Source organism: Cynocephalus volans, chromosome 16 (genome assembly GCF_027409185.1).
Source record: "Cynocephalus volans isolate mCynVol1 chromosome 16, mCynVol1.pri, whole genome shotgun sequence".
NCBI classification, from domain to species: domain Eukaryota; kingdom Metazoa; phylum Chordata; class Mammalia; order Dermoptera; family Cynocephalidae; genus Cynocephalus; species Cynocephalus volans.
The window spans coordinates 41,071,774-41,098,723 of record NC_084475.1 but is presented as its reverse complement, the minus strand read 5'-3'; the positions used below and the strand labels follow the sequence as shown (position 1 = coordinate 41,098,723).

The 26,950-nt window shown below is 38.4% G+C and overlaps 1 protein-coding gene across 1 annotated transcript in view; it reads left to right on the top strand.

The window, feature by feature from the left end:
* Positions 1-26,950, top strand: part of MAMDC2 (MAM domain containing 2) — a 149,935-nt gene that overhangs the window by 120,741 nt on the left and 2,244 nt on the right. The window contains exons 11-12 of the mRNA XM_063081199.1: positions 1,654-1,806; positions 20,037-20,296. Of these exons, the coding sequence (XP_062937269.1) occupies positions 1,654-1,806; positions 20,037-20,296 (413 nt within the window). The remainder of the gene's footprint in view (positions 1-1,653; positions 1,807-20,036; positions 20,297-26,950) is intronic.

The following is a 26,950-nucleotide window of genomic DNA, read 5'->3' as shown; positions in this document are numbered from 1 at the left end:
TTGTCTCTCTGGCCTGTACATGACACTCTGTTTCTCTAAGAGCCACATGCATTTAATCTGTGCTAGTCCATTCCTTGTCTTTCTTGACAGAAGTGCCTCTCTGCAGAGCTGTGTAGTCGGCTTTGGAATTTAGAAGTGATGACTCAAATGTAATGTGTATCTTTGTACATGTGACTTAACTTCTTTATTCTCATTTGTAAGGGAGATAGTAATACATAGACATTCCCAGGAGTAGAACCTGGCATAAAACAGTGCTGTAAAAAACAAATATCTTCTATTATAATTACTACTGTTATTATTATTGTCATTATCTTACATGAATACAGATGTTCAAGCTATACTGATAAAATTCTTATTTCACAGAGGCTTGTTAAAAATACAATTTTAAAATTTTAATAAAGTATTTTCTGAGTGAATTAAATGACAGTGGAACAATAGAATAAGCACTGATGATAGTGACAAAATTAAGTGGTGGTTGCTAGCTGTGTGTTACCCTATGTCTAAGGAGAAAATGGTGCATACCTCAACCCAGATCATTGGTTTGTACCCACTAATTACCATTGCATCCTAAATAATGGAGTGTCTATTTTTTAACAAACAGGTAAATTGCGGTGTCAATCACTGGAGAATAATCTCCATGTTTATTTAATTAAAAGACAGTTTGGTTTTGGTCCCTTGACTTACAAAGCAATACAGGGACAACAAAGATAAAAATCAGGCACAGAAGAGGGAATGAGTCTTCATTAGCCAGTACTGTATGCAGAACAAAATGAAGTAAAATAATTATCACACTAGAGACATAAAAGGCAGGCAATTTATTAGAAAAATTTGCTAAGAATCTGGATGTGAAGAGGTACAGCCAAGTTCAGCCAAAAGAAAAGTCCCCAGTAAGTTGGGAGGTAGCACCATTCTAAGAATAATAATTATTAAAGTTATTAAAGATAGCGTTCAAAGACATAAACATTTGCCTTTGGAAATGGAAAATAAGGCACAATAAGTTCTAATATTTATTTTACTAATAATTACTGAGAACTTTGTGTTCTAAATGTTTTACATACATTATCTCATTTAGTCCTCACAAACTTACTAAGTAGGTATCATTAATATTCCCACATCACAAGTAAGAATACTTGAGACATAGAGACATTAAGTCATTTTCTCCACACAACTATGCCTCCAGAAGTACATTTAATTCTCTCACATTTTCTCCCTCCTCCAAAGGAACTACAGGGTTATTATGAGAATACTCTTTATTCATCCCGGTTTTCTGAAGAAAGTTCCTGTACTATGCAATTTTATTATTTTCCATATTTTCATAAAGGCAATATACCTCCGATTTTCAGAGCTTTGTAAGCTCATTCACACAAATAAATTCACAAGTTGGAGAAAGTTTCTTTCTCAAAGTATCCCAGTATTTTAGCTCTAGATTCGATTGTTCTCTGCCTCTGTGGCAGGACCCAAGGTGGAGTACAAGCTCGAGCTGGAGGCAAGCACTTGGCCTGGGTGGGCTGCCGGTGGAGGCTGCCTCTGCATATGCATGGCATATGGCCAGACGACACCCATACATGCAGAGCGGGGCTGTCGACAGCCATGAATACATGCATATTCATTGAAAGTGTCTCAGCAATTGTAATACCTGCTATTTCCTTGCAGAAAGACTTCTACCTCCACCTGGAGAGTGCACTTTCGAACAAGGTGAATGTGCATTTACTCAGGAGAAAAGGAACAGGAGCAGCTGGCACAGGAGAAGAGGAGAAACTCCCACCTCCTACACAGGACCAAAGGGAGATCACACTACTGGGGTAGGTGAGTTACGCCACATGGTGCTATTTCCTAAGGAAACCGTCTAAGGTAGCATTCTAGGGGTCGTTTACAGCATTTTGAAATGTGCAAATTTGTGTCTTGTGTCTAGCATGAACTACCCCTGTGATTCTACACAGGATAATTCAATATGTGCACTGAAAACCATTCTTTCTGTTTATTACATTGCCCATGCATATTGCTGCAAAGAGAATCTAAAAGGGCTTATAAAGATATGCACACAAAGATAATGTAATTAGAAGTAGGTTTAAAAAATAAGAGAGAGGGGGACAAAATTAATCTAACCTGGAGCCAGGACTGAGGCCAACATACAAAATATACCGGCAGACAGGGGAGGAAGCACACGTGTTTGACTCCAAGCTTTCTAGTAGCTGAAACAAAGATGGGAAACGCATCTGTGAAATGCGATTCACAGTATCCTCAGGATAAAAAGAGCAGTCCACTCGGGGTACAGGCAATAAGGGGGTGCATTTTCTGTAGAAAATGTACAAACTATAATAAAAGACTAAAAGCTGATCTGCTTATCATCACCATGTGTCAGCAATGGTAAATGATGTCAGTGATGCAATCTGTCCTGTGGAGTGGGACTTGCTCATTAACATTCCCAATTCATTTGATATCTGTTAGATAAAAGCACAACATTTGATCCAGAGAAGCAGAACTACCCCTGATACTAAGCTCATAGAGATATTTCCTCAAGGATCCAGGTAGAAAAACCATTATTATAGTAAATATGAAGGTGAGTTGCATAGTGCTGTTTTTCATGGCCTACCTCCAGATAAACCTATGAAATACCACCACAGAGCAACTGAAAGTCACCTGTTTTTTGAATTGGCTACATTTGGTCAGGTGCAATCATGAACTGCTTTATTTTTTCTTTCCATCACCCTCTTCAGACATACTGTAAAGATTCTCTCTTCCTCACCCCTTGGCAAACCCCTTAGCATCCCAGTCCTGTCAGGGTATTAGAGCAGCTATATTTTCAGGTATGTTAAAAAGTCCAGTTTAAATCAAAACTTCCATTTCTCGTTCAATTGAATCTTCTCTCTTTCCCTCGGCTTGGGCCTGACTCATACGTTGGGGATGGTAAAGGAAGAAACTATCTATTCTTTCATTTTCTTTGTTTCACCTCTTGCCCTGCGCCTCATCTTCAGGATCCTTTATCCAGAGTGGATGGAAGAGAAATTAAAAGAAAATACCTTTAAAAATATTTGACACTATTTTAAATTCTGTCTTGGATGTTAAACGTCCTTTGTTAAGACAGATATCTAAATGCTGGCACTTTATAGAACCTCAACATCTTTCCATTTCTGGCAGTATGCTCTCTGGCTAACCTGTGACCACCGCCTTTCCCCTTAGTACTTGTACTATGGAGATACAACCCACACAGATTCTCTGCTTGAGATCTTCATGGAAGTTTCAGCTTGGGTTCTTTCAAGAGCACTTGGTTCCAGCCACCTTCCTAGTGGGTGTCCGTTTGGCCTCAGATACTAATGCACTCTTGCCTGACTAAGAAGGTGTGCAATTTGGTTTTACTGCTGTCCTCTCTTTTCTTTTTGCTGCTTCAGCAGATTCTGAGACAGTGTTGCTTCAGTAAAGGATGCTGTGGAAGAGACTCAGCATTGGCCCAAAGATAGACCAGACGTTCACTTTCAGCATTGAGTGGAGGAGTCTAAGTGAGCTCTAAAAATCTAAAAGGCTATATCTGGAAAAATATCAAGAAGTTAAAAAGATAACTAGAAAGACCTATATACATTAGGACTATTTGGATGGTTTGTCACAAAAAACAGAACTCAAACTGACTTAAGTTAAAAGCAAATCCTTATTGAACTTTGTAACAGAACAAGACCAGTGTGGTCTTGATCATAGCCATGCTAGTGGGTATGAGGTATGATCTCACTGTGTAATGTCTGCTTTGCCTGATACAAGGATACTTGATAAAGTTCGTGGAAAAATAGAACTAAAAGGTAATATGAATCTTTTCATGAACTTTTGCTTCATTCCGTCCTCCCTCCTTTGTACTGTTACTGCCATGCACGTGACATCCTTAGGCGTTATAAGCCCATAGGCACAGTTTTATAATTAATGCTTCATGAATTTGTCTTTTAAATCAGATAGAAGAAAAGAGAGACAAAAACACACTTATTCTGTCTTTTAGATTTACCTATGTAGTTATCTTTATCAGTGCTCTTTATTTCTTTGTGTGGATTTGAGTTACTCTCTAGTGTCCTTTTCTTTCAGCTGTCCTTTAGTGGCTAGTGATAAATTCAGTTCTTGTTCATATGGGAATGTGTTAAATTCTCCTTTGATTTCACAGGGTAGTTTTCCTAGACACAGAATTCTTGATTTTCTTTCACTGTATTTGATTCTTTTTTTTTTTCCTTTCTCTACATTTTAATATGTCACCTCACTGCCTTCTGGCCTCCATGGTCTCTGATGAGGAGTCAGCTGTTAATCTTAATGAGGATCCCTTGTATGTGATGAGTCACTTTTCTCTTGCCTTCAAGATTCTATCTTTGTCTTTGTCCTGCAACAGTTCGCTGTGATTTTTCTAAGTGTTTCTCTCCTTGAAATTATCCTGTTTGGAGTTCTTTGATTTTCTCAGATGTGTAGATTAACATTTTACATCAAGTTCGGAAAGGTTTGGGCCATTATTTTTTCAAATTTTTTTTCTCCCCTTTTCCTGTTCCCCCCCTTTCTGGGATTCCAGAAAGGTACACTTTCTTGGTACACTTGATGATGTTCCACAGGTCTCTGAGGCTCTTTGCATTTTTCTTTATTTTTATTTGTTTCTGTTCCTCTAATTAGAAACCCTCATTTTACCCATCTTCAACTCCAGTGACTCTTTCTTCTGCCAGTTTCAGTCTGCTGCTTAACAACTCTCATACATTTTTCATTTCAGCTATTTTACTTTTCAAATCTATAATTTCTAGTTAGTATTTTTAAAAACAATTGCTAGTATTTTTAATGATACTCTCTATTCAGTGAGACATTATTCTCATACTTCCCTTTAATAATTGAAACATGGCTTTAATTCTTTAAACATATTTATAATAGTTGACTTAAAGTCTTTGTCTGGTAAATCCAATGTTTGGACTCAGAGACAATTTTTATTGACTGCTTTTTATCCTGTCTATGGGCCATAGTTTTCTGGGTGTTTTGTGTGTCTCATGATTTTTGTTGAAAACTAGATATTTTAAATAATATGATGTGGCAGCTTTCTTCCCCCCCAGGGATTTTTGTTGTTTGTCCTTGTTTTGTTGTTGTTATTATTGTTGCTTAATTTTTTAGTGACTTTCCTGAACTAATTCTGTAGAGTCTATATTCTTTGTTCTGTATGGCCACTGAAGAATCTGCTCTGTTAGCTTAATGGTCAACTAATTATTGAACAGAGATTCTCCTTAAATGCCTTCAACCAATACATCTCCCAGCCCTTGCCAAGAGGCTCTGTGTTTTTGTTGGGGGTGTGTTTTCAATGCTTCAGCAGGCAGTTTACAACTTTGCCTTAACCTTTATTTCTTGCTCATTCAGAGCCGCAAGGTCAGCCAGAGATGATAGATTAGGACTTTCTCAGTCCTCTCTGGGTATATGCACAGCTTTGCATGTGTGTGACTTTCCAGATTGCCAGTAGTGTGCTGGAGCTTTCCAAAGCCCCCTATAGACATCGCATCCCCCAATTGTTTTTTTTTTAAATTTTTGGTCAGCCTTTCGTTAGCTGCAATTGTTAATGCTACCGCAGACAATTGCGATGTTAAACATTGTTTAAGTGATTGTTTTTGACAAATGCCTTAGGGATGAGGCTGTTTGTACAGAGTATGGTTTACCTAAATCAGGTTCAGTAAAGACAAGCCTTGAGAATGGAGCTTTTCAGTGAGCCGCCGGAGAGGTCAAATAATGTCAATTCTCTAAGGATGGGGAGAATTTTTGAGGAGCTCCAAATCTGTTCTGCCCCTTTCAGTCACTGATAGACTACTGCTTTTCACAGATACCTTAGTTGTAAAGCTCTTAGCTTTCAAGTCTATTGCACAGTAAGAGAGATGAAAAGGAGTTTGGGCAAGTGAAAAGATTACTGTGCTTAGCAAGATTCAGTCGTTTCCCTTGAATAAACACTTTTGCATTGTTGTAAGCTTTTAGTTAATTTCTAGAGTTCTAAAAAAGTTGATTTTGACGTTTTTTCCAGTGTTCTCATTGCTTTTATGGAGAAGCAGACTTCCAGAGGTTCTTACTCCACCATTCCAACAGCTTCATATTCCTCCCCCACCTCTGCATTTGTTTGCTTTTCAAGAGATTGGAGTTCTTTGGTGAAATTCTCCATCTCATCATTGATTCTCTTTAACATATAATTAAATGCTCATATCATTAAATTATTAATTATGGTATTTTACAGTCCTTGTGTGATAACTCCTTATGTGGGTCACCTTTGGTATGTTTCTATTGTCTCTTCTCCCCAGCTCCCCCTCCCTCACCTCCCCCATCTTTTGATCCTGTTTTCTTGAAATGTCTGGTAAATTTGACTGAATACTGAAAATAGTGAATGAAAAATTATTGAACCCTAGAATGATAGTGTTTTCCTCCAGAGAGGATTCGACGTATTCTCAAGTAGACAGCTAGAGCAGAGCAGGTCACCTAGTCCAATCAGAACTGAGCTGACTTGAGGTCGTGTTGTAGTTTTGTTTTGCTGGTCTACCTCTTGTTCTCCTTTACACCTATGGTATATTCTCCAAAAATGTACCCTGGGGTTTAATTAGGGGTCCTTCTCCTTAGTATGTCCTGAACTTCAATTTTTGTCTCTTCAGCTGGTAAGATTGCTGAAAACTCCACTTTGTTTTACATTTGGCTTCTTGACTTCTTGCTCTCTGCAAGTTAAGAATTTGGCAAATGCCTCAGTGGAAGATGGCCAAGTGATGGGCTCACTTTTCTGTGCTTCTCTCATAAAACGTGGAAGCTCCCTGACAGTTTCAAAACAGGTTTTCTTTAAACATATTTTCCATATTTTTCTAATATTTCTCAACAGAGTGTAGATCTGCTACATGTTACTCAATAGGGAATGGTATTTCATTTTTAGCATCATTTATTTAAGAACATGATTATTATACTCAAAATTTGAGGGCATTTGCACCTTTCTTCTGCACTATAAGCCAACCAATCATAATGTTTTTAATGAGATCTTTGTGTCTCTGCCCTCTTACAACAGTATTCTTTTGTTGATATTTTCTGACCGTTGTACCCAAGGCCTTGCTGTATCTAAGATAATGTTATTTCACAGTGTTCTATACTTTGGCACAGGGGAGGAGGAGGAGGAGAGTATTAGAATTTACATTTTTACTGCCTTTGGCTTTAAACTGCCTGAGAGACTATGTCATTTTCTACTTCTATGCTCTGTCATTTTCTACTTCTTTCCCTGTGGAACTCTCCATCTTGAGTACTAAATATTGGGGGCAACTAATTAAGTTTAAAAAAATTATTCAGTGATACTTGTTAAAGCACAATAAGGCAGACTTTATTCAAGGCCACTGTGATAGGTATAGGGACCGCTGCAATGGGGTTTTGCAGTAGGGTAGAGAAATTGGGTTCAACTTTGAATATAGCATGGACAAGTGGGAATTTATAGTCAAGGAGTTGGGTGGGAGGGTCAGTGGATGGAAAATTATTAAAAGGTATCATCAAGAGTAAGGGGGATCCTAGTAAAACCAACCTGGAGACAGGCCAGGCTGATTAGACATCACCTGGAAGATGGTTAAGGATGAGGGACCTGATCAGATATTGAGGGTGAGGGTTTTTTGCTAAACTGACTTATCAGGGTCCTTGCTAAAACTGGATTTTATGAGAAGTGCAAAGAAGGGCATAGGAGAAGGTTCAGGAGTCTGACTAAAGTTTGGTCAAGAGAAGATTCTTTATCGACTATCCTATTAATAGAGTACTGTAATTGTCTTTTTTTTTAGTCACAGAAACTACTTTGACAATCACCTAAAGATTTTTTTTAAAGTGGTGTATACAGTAAAAGTAATGTTGTTTAGACAAATGTCACTGAAATTTCTCTTCAACAAGATATATTCTGAAATAAGAAAAATTTAATTGACTCAACAAGTTAACAACAGTTTATAGAATTTTAGGTTGCTAGAGGCAGACAGGCTCGTGTAGATCAGCTAAGGCAACATACGTTTTTTAAATATTAAAACATTGAAACCCATTTAACAGAGTTTGAATTATTATCTGTTTGGATCCTGGGAAAGCAACAGAAATCTCACCTGTGATTAGATGTACAAGTTAAACAATAATAAAATTACATTCAAAAAGAAGATCTCCTATTTCCTGCATTGCTGATTTATTGCATTTAGACCTAATGACCTTTGTGCTCGCTTCGGCAGCACATATAGTAAAATTAAACCTAACAACGTTTTCTATGGCTCCCTTTCAAATATAAACAATAAAATAAAGGCAGGATACAAAAATGGCTGAACTTCCTATCCTGTACATTAGTAAAGTAATAGACTCAAAATCTGGACCAGCAACACCATATCATTCTCCTTGACGAGTACATGGTATTCGTTTGGTACTGGTGGCCACAGAACCTTTTTGAATGAATACGGTGCACTCTGGGACTTTCAGAGGATACACATGTGCCTGCAGATTGAATTCTACATTTTCACTTTCCATCCTTAAAGCTTGTCAATCTATACTTGGAAAAACACATATAGGGAGAAAAGCAAAGGGGAGAGTCATACAAAGCTATTTTACAGAAAACTGAGTTAGATGGTCAGTCAATATAAGTCTGTTAAACAAAAAGAGAAGCTCAGAAAAGTCACACTATAAATATGTCAGTTTATTATATGTGTATCAGGAGTAATATATCATCATATGTAGCAATTCCAAGGGAGCTATAGTTCCCAGCTTACTAACTAATGATGCAATAAACCTTTCCAAATTTTAGGGTATAGCATGGTGTAGTCTAGTGGAAAGACCAACCAATGAGCTGCTTCTGCCACTTGCTGCCCACATAACCTGGGAATGGCTTCATAACTTCTCAGAGCCTCAGTTCTCTCATACGTGAAATAATGGTAACAATTGATGCCCCACTGTTATGGTTTGTATGTGTTCCCACCAAAATTTAGGTGTTGAAACTTAATAGTCATGTGATAGGATTAAGAGGTGGGGCCTTTAAGAAGTGATCGGGCCATGAGGGCTCCTCCTTTTGAATGGGATTAAGGCCTTTATAAAAGAGGCTTCACACAGCATTGGGCTCACTTGCCCTTCTGCCTTCTGGAGTGTGAGGTCACAGTGTCCCTCCCTTCCAGAGAATGCAGCCCTCATCAAACAACCAAACCTGCCAGTGCCTTGACCTTGGACTTCCCACCCTCCAGAACTGTGAGAAATAAATTTCTGTTCTTTGTAAATTGCCCACTCTCAAGTGTTCTGTTATAGCAGCACAAACAGACTAAGACACCTATTAATCTCTTTATGTTGCTCTAACGAGTAACTGAGATTATATTTGTGGAAAAAACTTGACATTACATAAGCTCCACTGAAATAAATGCTATTATTATTTTTACAATTAGTGAATCTTTTTCAAAATCTGATGTTTATGTCTGAGATACTTTCCTGGACTTGTTTTGTGTCATTTGTGCTCTTATAAAATAGAAAATCATTGCCTATGACTACAAGTAAAATGACTTTTAGTAGAAACCACCAACAGATTTAATAGAAACCTTAAACCAGTGTTCCCAAATTGCATTATATTTACCATCAGGTAATTCAAGTGGTAAGTGTGTGAATATCTTTTAATTTGGTAGCAATATACATGTATAAGAAAAACATATAACCAGTACATCAAAATCATTAATCACAGATTTATAGCTAGCTGTCTGTTCTTATACTAATATGAAGTTCCCTATTTGAATAAATGTATTTAAGTAATTAAATGGAATCTATTTAAAGAAAAATATTAAATGTTTAACAGTACAGGTAGTATGTGCATAGGCAAAAAAATATCATGAAAGTGGTATTTGTATTACTAAAGTTTAGGAAACACTTGTAGAACAAGCCTTTCTAGTAGAACAACAACAAAGACAAAAAATAAAAATAAAAATAAAAATAAAATATATATATATAGCCTCACAATTTGGCTCCTATTTAATAAAATAATAAAGGCATTTGTGCCAGATGGATACACATGTATCAAGGCGGGATGGACTCTGTAAGATTGCTCTATTTCCTGCCACCATCTACTACACTTGCTCTGTCCTGGCTACTCAAAAAGTTTTCTGCCACAGATCCTACTTACAGTTTTCCTTTCTTAGCTGTGGTTTTATTTTCCATGGTTTCAGTTATCTGCTGTGAACCATGGTCAAAAATATTACATGGAAAGTTTTAGAAATAAACAATTCATAAGTTTTAAATTGTATGCTGATCTGAGCAGTGTGATGAAATCTCATGCCATCCTACCTGGAACATGCATCATCTCTTTGTCCAGCATCCCATGCTGAAGACTCTCTCCGCCCGCTAGGCACTTACTTGGTGACAGATTGACTGTAGTGGGAGAGCAGTGCTTGTGTTCAAGTCACCCTTATTTTACTTAATAATGGCCCCAAAGCACAAGAGGAGTGGTGCTGGCAATTCGGATACACCAAAGAGAAGCAGTAAAGTGCTTCCTTCAAGTGAAAAGGTGGAAATTCTTGACTTAATAAGAAAATAAAAAAAGTATGCTGAAGTCGCTAAGATTTACAGCGAGAAAGAATCTCCTACCCGTGAAATCATAAAGAAGGAAAAAAGATATTCATGCTGGTTTTGCTGTCGCACATCTAACTGCAAAAGTTACAGCCACAGTGTGTGATAAGTGCTTAGTAAAGATGGAAAAGACATTACATTTATTAAGTAATTGAAAGATGAACAGAAATGTGTTCTGATTGATGACAATGTGCTGTGCTGAAAACATAAAGCCTATAGGAAGACTTCGGCAAGGGAACCCCTGATACAAGTGACCAAGCCATTTCCTGCAAGTGAGGGATTGTCACACAGATTCAGGAATAGGTTTGGATGGAAAAATATAAAAATTACTGGAGAGGCTGCTTCTGCCAGTGAAGAAGCTGCGACCACATTTTCAGCAGAGTTGAAGAAGTTAAGGAGAACAGACACCATTCGAAGCAAATCTTCAACTGTGATGAAACTGGCTCTTCTGGAGGAAGATGCCCAGTGGAACCCACATTCATAAAAAGTACAAAGAAGGCATCAGGGCACAAAAGGTGGAAGGACAGATTAACTGTGGTACCATGTGACAATGTGGTAGGGCATATGATAAAGCCAGGAGTAGTGTACAGAACGAGGAATTCACACTCTCTCAAACGCAAAAACAAAAATTATCTGCTCATGTTCTGACAATATGATTAGAAAGCATGGGTAACAGCCACCTTGTTTACAGATTGGATCCACTAATACTTCATCACAGAAGTGAAAAATACTTGGAAGAGGAAGGGTCCTATTAATAATAGACATGCACCTGGCCATCTTAAATCTGTTTGCTATGAAAATGAAAATGTCAAGGTCATATTTTTACCTCCAAATAAAACCTCATTGCTCCAACCCCTTGACCACGGCATCAATGCTTTGTGAAGGCCACATGCACCTGCCCAGTATTGATAGCGTTTGGTCAGCAATTGATACAGACCCTAATCTGAACATAATGCAGTGCTGAAAATCACTCACTGTTGCTGACCCAGTAACATTCATCAGAGCAGCAATGGATGAATTAGAACGAGAAACTGTAAATGCCTGCTGGAATAACTTATGGAGTGAAGTTGTGAATGATTTTAAAGGCTTCTCAGCGATCGATGGTGAAGTTAGGAAAATCATTCATGCAGCAAGACAAGTTGATGGAGAAGGATTTGCCGACATGATTGAAGAAGTGGAGGAACATACTGAAGGCACTGAGACGTGTTGATAAATGAGGAATTGGAAGAACTCGTTGATAGGAAGAGGAAGATGAAGAAGAAACTGAAGTAGAACTGGCTGTGTGGACATCCCCAAAATTTGCTGAAGTATTTCAAGTTGCACAGACATTAAAGGACAAAATTATGGAATACGATCTTCAGATGGAAAACAGCGTAAAAGTCACCCATATGATCACTGAAGGATTACAGCCTCTGCAGCAACAATTTGATGAATTAAAAAGAAAGAGGCAACAGCTTCTGATTACACTGTTCTTCCAAAATATTTCTGGGGAAAAAAAAAAACCCTTCAACTATCAAGGATCCCCAACTACCACCGTCATCTGCTCCTGACATCCAAGCATTGACAACATCCTGGCTCAGTGATCCAGGATCACCCAAAGCAGATGATCTCCTTTTTGCCATATCATGAGAAGGTCAATGGTAGCCTGATGCTACCTCACAATGCCTGCGTCATTCACTCTGCATCTCCTCACGTAGGCATTGTATCCCCTCACATCATCACCAGAAGAAAGGTGAGTACAGTTCAATATTTTAAGAGAGAGAGAGCACATTCACATGACTTTTGTTATTGTATATTGTCTTAATGGTTCTATTTTATTATTGTTGTTGTTAACCTCTTATTGTGACTAATTTATTAAATTTATTAAATTTTATCATAGGTATGTATGTATAGGAAAAATAACATAGTCAATACAGTGTTTGGTAGTATCTGCAGTTTCAGGTACTATCTCCAGTTTCCACTGGGAGTCTTGGAAGGCATCCTCCACAGATAAGGACTACTGTATTTACAGTAGAGACAAGTATTAACAAATTTCCAAAGGTTTTGTTGGCTATTGCAATTTTGTTAACATTCATATGATGCCTGCTTTCAGAAATCTTTGTAAACATTTGTTTTAGTTGACCTGGAGTTTACAGGGATTTCGTAGCCACATGGTAGAGGAATAAAGAAATCAACAGATAATTATCCAGTTTAGTGAGAAAATGTCTTCAGTTGGAACATTTCTTAGCCCACTGAGTCCCCCAGTAAATCAATTAAAAGTCTTCAGGTCCTCCCTCCCCTCTCCCACTCCATCCCAGAAATGTAGCTCCACATCATGTTCTTAATTTCCAGAGGAAGAGACACCATCACTTTCTTTTGTGGTACAGTTCAGTGTTTAAATAAATCTTCCTTATTTCTGGTAATTAAATTCTCTTACAATATGCTACTAGATAAAGGTGGAAGTCTTCATTTTCAAGAATACTCCCTTCTTGTGTGATTGAGATAGCAGTAATACATTAAGATACCAAATAATAAATGTAGTTATATAAATGTGCTGCTAGACAAAAGAAAATCAAAACTGTATTTAATGTGTTAGTATGTAGCTGAAATGTAATAACCATCTATTTCTAATCCTTGTCTTTTAAGAATTTTGGTAGTTGATATTCAGACCTGTAACAATGCTACCCAGCTAGTTTTTAACTACCTGAGGAATTCGCTGCAGATTATTAATTATTAAATCTCCAGTGTCCTTCGATCTTTCCATAACATATTTTCTCATGTTAGTTTCTGATATTGCCAGATCCTACTTACACAAAGAAGGCTTCTATGACAAGCTTTTTTAAAAACATTGTGGTAAAACATATGTAACATAAAATTTACCATTTTAACCATTTTAAATGTATAATTCGGTGGCAGTACATACATTTACATTATTGTGCAACCATCACCACCACCCATTTCCTGAACTTTTTTCATTTTCCCAAACTGAAACTCCATACCTATTACACAGTGACTCCTCATTTATGACAAGCTTTTAAAATCGTTTAAAGTATAGTGAAGAGCAGTTTGAGAAAGACACCTTCAGCAGTTGTTTTTCCCAAAATATTGATGTCTTTTTTCCCCTGATTGTTAGGAATTGTCCTCCATGGTCAACAGTTACAAAGTTACAGTCAGACAGGAAGAATAAGTTCTGGTGTTCTTTTACACAGTAGGGTGACTGTAGCTAATAATAATGTACTATGTATTTTAAGATAGCTAAAAGAGAGGATTTAAATGTTATCACCATAAATGATAAAAGGATATGCTAATTACCCTGATTTGAGTATTATACAATGTATTCATGCATTAAAACGTCACACTGTACCCCATATATATGTACAATTATTATGTGTTAATTATAAATAAAATAAAACTTTAAAAAAAGTCCTCTTCCAGCTTAATGACTGCAGCTAGCTGTTCATTCCACCCAGCCTCTTTACACAGGCCATTCGGGCTCCTCCCAGCTCTGTAAAAGAGAGCCACGAGACTGGGGAACAGCTGCCTCACAGTTCAGAATTACAGATATGGGGTGTCTGTGTGTCTCAACACATCACAGTTGCTGTGCAGAGAACAAATGGACCCTGATCTCCCAGTAGATCCATTGGAACTCCCATTTTGAATGTTAAACAATGACCCACAGAGAGAAAGTAATTTTTCTCCAGTTAATAATCCCTTCCATAGGCTGGAATCCTTCATGTGCAGGAACACGTGACCAGTCTGAAGCTTCAGTGCTGGGGTTTCCTGGCTCCCATTCAGAGTTTTTGTTTGCTGAGACAGACATAGCTTGAAGCTATAATGTGGCAAAACTTGTCAACATGCAGGGCTTTTCTCTGCTTTCCAAATTCACGTGAGGCAGACTGGCTCTCCATGAAGCTCTGATCTTTTCTGGGGAAAGGAAATGTCTAATGTTAAGTCAAAGAAAAAAAAAAAAACCCACAAAAACAAAACCTGTAATCAATCAAGAGGAATAATTGGTTTGTGCATCAGAGGGGCAAATTCTGATCAGTTGACAAATTTGTTAAAATTATTTTTAGATGTAGACATTGGTCTAGATTGCTCTGAAATTGGTATTGTGTTATGGAATATACATGTGTGCTTAAAAAACAAACTATAACCCAAAGGATATTTGCAAAGGCCAAAATTATCCAAGAAAAGTGGATTGGTGTCAGTGCCCCAGAAAGGCATTCACGTTCCCTGGATGTTTCTCCTGTTTTCCAAAAGCAGCACAATTACACAGGTCAAATGGCATAGATTTCCTTCCATACATTGTGGAATTAAACACAAAGATCTCTGAACTGGAAACCTTGGTTAATAGCTTCAGCCTGGTACCCGAGGCCCAGAGGTGCATGAACTGACAGTATAGTAGACTTCAGGAGTTACATCTGTGGAGGTGTGTCTGGTGCAAAAAAACAGAAGATGGATGGAGGAGGCGGTGCAGCCATCCCTGATTTAGTTAGAGCCCCACTTTGTCTGGTAGAGCCTCTTTCAAGGCAAAATGAATTAGTGACTTGCATCCATGAAAGAGAGAAATTAATCGAATGATCCTGGAGGCGATTAAGGGTTTTCCTTTCCTCCAGGACGTCAGAGTAATCCTGGCCAGGACTCATATTTTTACCACTAGGAATATACAACTATCACCATGAAAGGAAGTTCTGAAGTCATCTCTTATTCATGATAAATCTGTTGCTTCCTCTCTGTTCTGAAAAGATTTTATGTTTCAGGGCCCTAATAGTCTGTACTTTCCAGTCCCCTAGTGACAGCATCTTTCAGCGGACTCTTTCCCCCACCCCACTTGAGAATTTCATTTATAACTAAGGTCCTTACCTAGGATTCAAGAGGACCTTTTGAGAGCTCCAAAGACAGATGCAAAAATTTTTTTCTTTGATTTTTTTCTTGTTGGCTTAAAAATTATTTTTTGGAGGAAATGTTATTAAAGTTAAACATGTATTAAGGTGTTGTTTCAGTCCACTGTGCCACTAACTTAAATATAGGATAGCATGGGATTCTTTTGTACATAATTAGGTGATACATCCACTCATTTTCATCCCTTAACTTAATTTTCATGGAATTAAACATATCATTTTATTAGGATTATATATATATGTATTTGTTTACATTGAGCCTAGCTTAAGTTAGAAGATGTTAAAGAAAAGCAAGTACAATAAAGTTCCTTTCATTGCTGAATGTGCAAAAACCCCAGAGCTTCTTGTGTAGTAATTTTCTTGTCAGTGAAAGAATGAAGATAACTAAGTTAAAGAATTATCTTATGTGTGTTAATTTTAAAAATACATCACCCCATGCCAGCCACCCCAAAAATAAATAAATAAATAGATAGATAGATAAATAAATAAATAAATAAATAAAAATAATGGTGTGGAACTAGTTTGGGAACATTTGCTTTGATAAGACTTTAATTTTATCAAAACTTGGATTTGTTCTAGTTTTCCCTTGGAACATCCTAGTCAAATGCATATCTCATTGCCAAGAATCTCACATTTGGAGTCACCTTGGCAGAGCCATGTGTTTTAGAAATTGTCAAGCTGGTTTGATGGCTTAGAGCTGTGGAAGAAAATGCATTCATCCATCCATTCAACAAATATTTATTCAGCATCTACTGTGTTCCAAGTACTGTTCTAGGACTTGGGGACATGGCAGTGAACTAAACAAACAAAAGATCCCTCCCTGCATTTGTGCATTCTAGAGGGAAGAGACAAACATAAAAAATAAGAAAATTATATAATATGTTGAGATGATTAAATGTGATGGAAAACATAATAAATTAGGGCGTAGGAGAAGAGGACTGTCAGGACAGGAGAACTGCAACTTGAAATAGCATAGTCAGAATAGGTCTAACAGAAAAGTTAACAACTGAGCAAAGACTTAAAGGTGATAAGAGAGCAAGATCTGAGAGTATCTGGAGGAAGAGCCAGGATCAGCACATGCAAAGGCCCTGAGCTGACAGCATACCTATCTTTTTCCAGGAACAGCATAGAGGCCAGTGTGGCCAAGCAACACAGAGTGAGTAAAGAGAAAGGTAGTAAGACAGGAAGGTAGCAGAAACCAGAGAGGTAAGGGAATGAGTGGGAGATTGTATAGGGCCCTACAGACTATGGTAAGGATTTCAGCTTTTACTCCAAAATACTGAGCCAGTGGAAGATTTTGAGCAGAAGAGTGGTATGATTTTTGCTTTTGTTTTAGAAGGATAACTATGGATACTGTGTTGAGATTAGATTGTAGGGGACAAGGATAGAAGCAGACAGACTAGTTAGGAAGCTGTTGCATTAATCCAGGTGGGAAATGATAGAAGCCCGGACTGGGGTAGTAGCATTGGAGACAGTGAAAAGAGAAGCAACTGGATTCTGCATGTATGAGGGCACTTCAAAAAATTCGTGGAAAAATAGAATTAGAAGATAATACCAATTTTTCCATGAACTTTTTGAAGTACCCTCATATTTTGAAGGTAGAGCCAACAGGAATTCCTGACATCCTGGATGTGCAGAGTGAGAGAAATTTGGGACCTGGACAACTGGACTTTTCATCCATTGTAGGCTGTTAGGAGTTTAGTCTTGAACATGGTCAGTATGAGGTGACTATTTGACAATAAGTGGAGATGTCCATTAGGCAGTTTGAATAAACAAGTCTAGATTTCAGACAATTTAAATTTGGGACATGATAACATATATGGTATTTAAAGCCCTGAAACAAGATGAGATCACCATGGGAGTAAGTAAGAATAGAAACGTTCAAAACCGGACCTTGGGGCACTCAAAAGTCAAGAAGTCAGGGATGAGGGTGAACCAGCGAAGGAGTGACCAGTGAGGGAGGAGAGAAGGCAGGACAGCACAGTGTCCTGCAAGCCAATGTAAGAAAGTAATTCTAGGGGTTAGGCATGATCTGCTATGTCCAATGCTAGTGGTGGGACAAAAATGATAAGGAATGAAGCTGACTTTTGGATTTAGTAATGAGGATGTCATTAGTGAGCACTCCAGAAACACTGACATTTTTTTTTCTAATACTTTAAAGCAGACCATGGGGAAATTGGCAGCTATGCCATTTCCCTTTAGCATGCATCTGAATGAAATTACTGCTTATGAAATTAAAAATTAAAATTGACTGGATGTCAAATGTGACATGCCAGGTCAGAGGCACTGCCACAATTTTAATTTTTTTTTTTTTTTTTTTTTTTTTTTTTTGTCGTTTTTTCGTGACCGGCACTCAGCCAGTGAGTGCACTGGTCAGTCCTATATAGGATCCGAACCTGCGGCGGGAGCGTTGCTGCGCTCCCCGCGCAGCACTCTACCAAGTGCGCCACGGGCTCGGCCCACAATTTTAATTTTTATTTGAACCAAATAGCCTTCTAATTAAAATTTACTTTTGAGCAAGGCTAAAATGTGTGCAGTCCTTAGACTACCTGAAGGATGTCTGATTTTTCCTTGCTCACTGCAGCCAGGGATCCATGTCTAGCAGAGGCTTTGGTGGCACCATGGCTTGATTACAGGCAGCCTGAAGTGAAAGACACAGAACTCTGGCCTGATTCTGCTTCTCTGGGGCAGCATCATTCCTCAGGATATGACTGGTTGACAGAGGCCACATCCCATGACTCTGATAGCCCAGTTTTGCAGGGTGTAAACTTCACTGCGTAGAACACTGGGGAAAGGATTGCACAGTGCACACAATTTAAAACCAATGACAATTTCTTCCACCCTTTTAATAATTTTGTGGGACTTCTCAGATTTGTATTTGTGGAAATAGGAGGAAAAGAAAGGAGGAGTGCTTTGAAGGGGCATAGGTGAGACCTCCAGCCAGTTCTGGTTGGGATATCTCAATTGCCATATTTTGGGAAATGATTGGAATTCGATGATTAAACTTGAAACTATTTTTGAAAATGCCCTAGAAACCATTTTATTTGCATCTATTATTTGGTATCTCTTTCCTTTTTCCCTCAATTTGGCCCGTAATTTCTGCCAGAAATAATGAGAGAGATGATGTTTTTTTACATCATGTATGTAAAAAAGAAATCAATATTTCCAAATGTTTTAGTTCACTCAGGATGCCATAACAAAATGTTATAGACTGAGTGTCTTAAACAACAGAAATTTATTTCTTACAGTTCTGGAATCCTGAAAGCCCCAGATCAAGGTGCCAGCTGATTTGGTTCCTGGTGAGGGCTCTCTTCTTGGCTTGCAGACAGCAACCATCTTGCTTGGTGCACCCATGGCCTTTCCTTGGCACCCATGCTCATGGAGAGAGAGGACAAGCTCTCTGATGTCTCTTCTTATAAGGGCATTAATCCCATCATAAGGGCCCCATCTTTATGACCTTATCTAATCCTAATTATCTTCCAAAGGCCTCATTTTCAAATATTATCACACTGGGGTTAGGGCTTCCACATATGTATTTTGGGGGGACAAAAAATTTGGTCCAAACACAAACAGAACACCAAACAAGGTAATAAAATCTCATGCAAACATTTTTTTTGTGTATTTTTTCATGTAGAAGAGAGCTAAACTTTTCATCAAATGAGCAAAAGTTAAGAACTACTAACGTAGAGTTCAGGGCTTTTTAAAATGGGCTTCAGGTGCACAGAATGGATTATTCTAGAAAAGAGCTCTTGCATTGCTATTTATATCTAGCCTTATTTCAGTGGCATGATGGTAATTGTTTAATATCAACTGGCTCTCTTTGGGGAGAGAATGCAGATTTGTAGACATGTCAATTTCTGTGGTGCAAACACTCCCATCCTGGCCCATTTTAAGCTACCAATGTGTTGTCACTTGGAGCTGGGAAAGGACTGGCTCCAGCACCTCACTGCCTTATTTACATGCAGACTAATCCAGTTTCTGCCAGAAACCAGCAAATTAAAAAATAATAATAATAAAAATGAGAAAAGGAAATTGGGAAGGCAGTTTCAATCAAGACTAAAAAAAGTGACACAAAAAATTTTAGGAGGTGGGAAGAACAGGAAATCAATATTTGAATATGCATTCCATGCCAGCATATGTCCCACATTATCGAATTCTCACAACTCTGTAGCACAGGTATTATCAACCCTTAATTCGTTAGATCATGATCATCTAGACAACAAATGTGGAGTCAAAATTTGAACCCAGATCTACCTGACTATGAAACCCATGCTTTCTCCCCTGATCCAATGTCTAGAAACTTCAGAATATCATCCACGAGTTAGTAAGATAAATTCTGATGTGTTAATCATCACATCAGAGGCATAATTCTGGTATATTACTTACCTCCTGTATATTAAACCAAATTATAAATCACTAAATTAAAAAAACATTTTGATAGTCTAATTTTTGTAGCATATTCTCCTTGAATTATACATATTCTCAAAAATTATAAAATCCTCTCTCAGTACACTATGTGGTCAAGTCATTCATGTTTCCTGGAACACTATGAAAGAATAAAACTTTCTTCGTGTCCTTTTTAACAATGCTTGCTTTTGCTTTGCTCTCAAGGCTACTACATGTACATCGAGGCCTCCCACATGGTGTATGGACAAAAAGCACACCTGTTGTCTGGGTCGCTGCGAGGCGTCCCTGGAAAACACTGCTTGACCTTCTTCTACCACATGTATGGGGCAGGGACTGGCCTGCTGAGTGTTTATGTGAAAAAGGAAGAAAATGGTGAAGAGTCGCTCTTATGGAAGAGAAGAGGCGAACAGAGCATCTCCTGGCTGCGGGCACTGATCGAGTACAGCTGTGAGAGGCAGCACCAGGTAGGCCGAGACAGGAGTGGAGAGTGGTGGAAACGCCTGTGTGTGCTTCTGATGTGCTTGCTTGCACTTGCTACCTCGGGGAATACTTTGTTCTTTTGCAGGATCATAAATAAAGGCAGGCTTAGTTTAAGAGTAAACATAATTAGTCTGTATATTGATTAAATCTGAGCAGCGAATGGGAAATGAGATGAGGAGAGAAACTTGGGGTATTCATGCACAAAGTGATTTTTTGCAATTCGATGATGAAAGTGCATCTAGGAAGATTATGGATGTCCAATATATTTCTATGTGTTCTGCAAATCTTCAGAACAAAATTGTTCTTTCTCCTAGATATGGTCTTACCTAATTAGTTGTTGCAGCTGCATCTTTTACTTATCATTACCCACATGCACATAAGGGCTTTTGTTTTCAACTTCTGTTTAACAGTGTGTATGGTCCAGAGTAAGTTTTTTAAGCCTCTGCCTCCATCACTGCATTGATTCAGAATTTGAGGGTCTTGATCCCAAGTCCTAGGTCTCCCCCTGGGTCCCCTTATGTGCTATAAAAGTATAGAAGACCTAGATCCCAGGTGATCATGATCATAATGGAATCTGGACAGCAATTGGAAAGATCCTTTTAAATTCCAACAGGTGGGGCTGAGCGGCCAATGTAGTCTAGAGAACAGCAGCTGCCTTCTGATGGCCGCCGACTTCTGCCTACCGTGAGCTAAAGCTCCAGAAAGCTCTGGAAAAAGATAACCTTCAGAGAATCCTAACTGTTCTTAAAATTGCTCTGTAGAATTCTCAGTCATGACCTCCAACTAACAGCCCAGCTTCCTTTTTATCCTGGCTTCTGGCTGATAACCTCCTGGATCAGCACGCCTTAATTTTAACCCCTGGCTGCCTGGTCTGAGCCCAGGTCTTCCTGCGAAGAGGTATCCAAAATAAGGGCTTTATTTTGCACCACTCACAATCAAAAATAATTTTCTCCAGATCTAAATGGGAAGGGATTGCAGAACCTCAGGTGGCTAGGTTGTAGTGCCATCTAGAGTGCTACAGTGTTAAAGAGCAAATGACAAAAAGAAGATGTGCCATTATCCAGGAAGGGTGCATTATCTCAGCATGGATAAATTGTCTAGAAATTTAGTAAAGAATATCAGAAATTCCCAGGAATGATTTTGATAGTAATTTAATGCCTGTTTACAGAACAAAAGTGGATCGCTCAGGAACTTAGCAATATAAATAATTATTATTCAGAGATGTTGGATTATTTTTGTTAGGCTATTAGGACACTCATACTACTGCCCTATTAAAATGGTTCTGAAAGTGGTCCAGATACCAGCAGAATCAGCAATACCTGAAATGCAAATTCACCTGAAATGCAACTTCTCAGACCCCACCTCAGAACTACTGAATCAGAAACTTTGGGGGTTTCTGGGATCCCAGAAATATGTTTTAATAAGCCCTCCAAGTGATTCTAATGCATACTAAATATGGAGAATCTCTATGCTAGACTAAATAAATCTAAGTCTTTGGGTGTGGTGCCTGAACATTGATATTTTTTAAAACTCCGATGTGTTGCTTTGCCTCCCATGGATTTGTCACCCCTTTTCCCCTGGGTGACAGAGCTGCCAAAGATTACTCAAAACCCATCTCTTCTGAGGAGTAAGAAGCCCCGAAAAGGGGTTAATCTCCTGGAACCCTCAAGAGAGAGGCATTCCTTCCATTTGGGAAATTAACCACGAATTGGGGTTCTCTTCCTGCATTTATTCTCCAGATCAGGAAGTTTCAGGAATTGAACATAGGTGGGGGTTTTGCTAAGTATAGTTTAACAAGTTTAACAAGAGAAGCTGGTAACATTCAGTAAGACAGACAAGGTGACATTCCATCATGCAATTTTCAAGAAGTTAAGTTGATCCACCAACAAAAGCTTGATCTTAGCAAACATTCTCTTCTTACAGCAATTTCCTAGTATCTTTACATATCAATCAGTAACCTGTCTGTCTTTGAGCCACCAACCTTGCTGTGTTACAATTCTTATCTTACAACAGAGAATATAGCCTGGGGAAAATTTCCTGTCCTTTGCAAGGTCAATATTTGAAACTGCAAGGCTTTGGTAAACCAGGCCCCGTGAAGTACATTTGCTTTATGGATACTCCACACTCACGTGATGCTGATACACAAGTGCTCTAAGATTTGAGTTCTGGGGAACAGGTGACTTCTCAGCATCCAAGCCCTGGGGGTCAGGCATAAGGCCTTGCACATACCAGACTTGCTGGTAACTGGTCTGGAATGTTTTTGGATGCAGAGTAACAAGGCATCTGGGGTGGCATCTTGGGATGTTCAAGTTCAAAGGGTATGGAATGGCCCTTGAGATTTTTGGCTTACATTCTGGAAGAAAGACTCCAGACTTTACCCTTTGGCTTTAGAACGGAGCAGATATGATCTTCTCCTCTGGATTTAGTGATTCCCTCAGGAATCCCAAACTAGAGGGAGACTGGGCTGAACTAGTTGCTCCAAAACACTATAGTGTCTGACACAATGCAGACACATTCATGCATACAAAGATGAGCCATCTTCTATGTGCCAGTGTAGTGGATTGAATTATATCCCCCCAAAACTCATTGAAGCTTGAATTGTGTCCCCAAAGTTCTATGTATTAGAAACTTAGCCCCCACTGTGACTGTTAAGAGTGCTGGAAATCCTATTACGGTAATTGAAAGGTGGGGCCTTGAAGAGGTGATTGGATTGTAGGAACATGCGGTAGTGAATGGATTAATAATGGTTGTCAGGGGCATGGTTCCGAGGGCATTAAAGGAAGAGGAGAGTCTGTCTCTCTCTCTGCTCTCTCTGCTTCTACCATCTTGCAATGTGAGACCCCTGGGTCACTGTCACCACCACCAGAGGGACTTTGGACTTCCCAGCCTCAGAAACTGTAAGCAATAAATTTTGTTTTCTTTATAAATCACCCAGTTCTACATATTTTATTATAAGCAACAAAAATGGACTAATACAGCCAGGCATTTATAGTACTAAGAGCTTTACATAAGTTTTTTTAATTGATCTTATAGCTCCATTTATTGGATGGGGAAAAATGAATGTCCAGGTGGTAAGTGGCCGAATGAGAACTCAAACCCAGATCTGCCTGGTTCCAAAGTTTGTATCCCTAAGTCTCTGTTGTATACTGTGTCCCACCATAGAAGTTCCAAAATATCCTCATTCCCCTGAGGTCACAAGTACTGCGTGATTTGGAGAAATCACATCCTCTCTGAGATTGTTGATACATTTTCATAATGGAGTGATAATTCCCGCCATGCTGATATCACTAGAGTTAGAGTGAGGTTCAAATGAGAGTATGTATTTAAAAGGGTTTTGTAAACTTTAAAGTACCAAAATATAAAAGGATATTGTTATTGTTTCTAAAAATAAATTCCCTCCTGAGTCTCCCTGGTCTCTAATGCATATCACCATGGCAAAACTGGTATTCTTACTAGCTACATCGGGCATTCAGACTGAGCTCCTCTAGTTTGAGACCAAAATATCTCATTTTAATAAATGTTTATTGACCACTTGCTACTCTAGGTGCTGAAGATATTGCAATGAATATAAAGTTCTTACTTATTTGGAGCTTACATTCTGGTGAGGGAGAGGTAGAAAATGTAAGCCAAAATATATAGTGTAACATCAGGTGACAAGTGCTATGAAGAAGAAGTCAAGTGGAACTCATACAAGTAGAGAGTAGAATGATGGTTACCAGAAGCTGGGGATTAGGGAATGGAGAGTTGTTGGTCAGATGCTACAAAATTTCAGATAGATGGGAGGAATAAATTTTGAGATCTATTGCACAGCAGGGTGACTGTAGTCAATAATAATGCATTATATATCTCAAAACAACTAAGAATGAATTTCAAGGGTCTCACCACAAAAAAAAAAATGATCAGTGAAGTCATGAATAGGTTTATTGACTTGACTTAATCATTTCTCATTGTATACATATATCAAAGCATCCCTTTTTACCCCATAAAGGTATATAATAATGATTTATCAAATAGAAATAATATTAATTTTTAAAGAAGTTAAGCCAATCAGGTGATGACATCAAAGAGATATTGGGATAATCATGAAAAGCCTTGGAGGGTGTGGTAAAGAGTTTGAAATTGATTCCAAAAGCATCAAATGGCTTTAAGATAATATGATCTGATTTATAGTTTTAAATGGTCTCTCCAGCAGGAGCAAGGAGACTTTGGGGCTCCTGCAGTAGTCCTGGCAGGAGGATGGTGGCTTGGGCTAAGTAGCAGAGGTGGGGAGATGTCATCAGAAGCCCTGAGCAATTGCTAGAATGAATTGAGATGCCATTCACTGAGATGAAGAAGACTTTAGGCAGGGCAGATCTATAGGAGTGAGGGAAGTGTGTGCAGGAGGGAAATTAATAGGTATTTTTTTCAGACGTACTAAGTTTTGAAGACCCTTAGAAATAAAAATGGGCATGTGAGGTAAGCAGTAGGATATGAGACTGGAGTTCAGGGAAGAGAACAGAGCTAGGGAAGTAAATGTGTACATCATCAGTGGGGGCGGGCAGGTGTAGAAGGCTTTTAGAGTGTGGTAGTGCTGCTGCCATTTGAATCTAATCCTGTGGGGAAAATATGTGGGTGGCCTCTGAAGACATTCCAATCATCAGATTATCCTTGTAGGAGGAACGCATCAAATGGCAAAATTTCAATCAGGCTTCTTTCTAAGGGATTTATTAAAATGCCAAGCAGAACCTGACTCACTATGAATTAAAACCACAAAATCATTCTGTTTCTTTTGAATTCCTTGATTATCTCTCCTCTTCTGCTTTCAAGTATTTTCTCATCATTTTCTCAGATTTTGATGTCATTGAAAGAAAGTGTTAGACAAGTTCTCAGGTCACTGAAATATTTCCGTCAGTTATATTGCTAATCATACTGCCTAACATTTACTAGGAATTCCTATGTGTTGCATACTCAGCTAAGACCCAGGTCTCCAAACATTCTTCTTCATGGTGCCCTTAGACTTCGTAATTTTTCCCCTGGTGCCTCTAGACCAAAAGAAATAACCTTTTTATTTATTACACAATTATTATTACCATTTATTAAGTTATGAGTTCCAAACAACTTAATAAGTATTTATGTCCTAACAACTTAGTAGCCATTTGAAAATACTTAAATTGAGAGAAAAAATAATATTTTTTACATAATTATTAAACAACCAAAATTATTTACTAATAGAATGTATATACCTGTTGGGCTCTGCACAACTTCTCAAACCCTGGAATCAGATTAGATACACCACCCTCATTTAATGTTCTGCATTGATTTTTACATGGTGCATGCATCTAATTACAGCAGCTACCAAAACCCCTCAGCTCTGTAAAGATACAATGTTATCAAAAGGACAATTTAATGTTGAAACTTTGAATGACCTTGAACTAGTAGTTCACATGGTATTTGCTAAATGTTGAATATATTGTGTTTCCCTTGAAATTTCAAACTATCCTACAGCATCCATATGTATGCACTTGGACACCCTGGAGTGCTTCAGTGCACAGTTTGGGAACCAAAGACATATATTATCTGATTTAATCCTACATTTGTTGTGTTTGTTCTATAAATAAGCAAGTATTTGTTCAGCAGCTGCTATAGGATAGATTTGGTTAGTCCTAGAGTACAAAGTTAAGTCAGATGAATATTTTTATTTATTTATTTATTTTAAAAGATGACTGGTAAGGGGATCTTAACCCTTGACTTGGTGTTGTCTGCACCACGCTCAGCCAGTGAGCCAACCAGCCATCCCTATATAGGATCTGAACCCGTGGCCTTGGTGTAATCAGCACCACACTCTCCCAAGTGAGCCATGGGCCGGCCCCATTAATTTTATTTATTTTTATTATTTATTTATTTATTTATTTATTTTTGTCGGCTGGCTGGTATGGGGATCCAAACCCTTGACTTTGGTGTTACAAGGCTGTGCTCTAACCAACTGATCTAACTGGCCAGCCCAGATGAATATTTTTAATGTGGAAAACACAAAAGATGCTACTACATATCTATAATACAAAGAGGAAATCCTAGTGCTACAAAATAGTCATCACTGATGTATTAAAGAAATTCAAAGGAGAAGGTTGTATGAAATCAAGGGTTTGGCCAAATCACAGACTATTCAGAATATAATTCTATCAGGCAATTTGTCTATTATACTTCCCATTGCGGACTTGGAGGTTAAAAAACAGAGATTTTATTGTTCAAAAAACAAAAATGCTTCTTAACTGCATTCATATGTCCCCCTATGTGTGGTCTGGTTTGCATGTGGTTTGTCCCTGCTAAAACTAATATTGAAATTTGATCCCCAATGTGGCAGTGTTGGGGGGTGTGGCCTAGAGGTAGGTATTTGAGTCATGGGGGCGGATCCCTCATGAATAGAGTAACGCCCTCTTGTTGGGGTGAGTTCTCACTCTCAAAAGAATGGATTAGTTCCTGCAAGAGCAGGTTGTTGAAAAGAGTCTGGCTTGCTCAGTTTTGCTCTTGCTTTCTCTCTTGCTGTATGATCTCTTTGCACATGCCTGCTCCCCTTTCCCCTTTCCACTTTCCACCACGAATGGAATCAGCCTGATGCTCTCATCAGCTGCCCAATCTTGAACTTTCCATCCACCAAAATC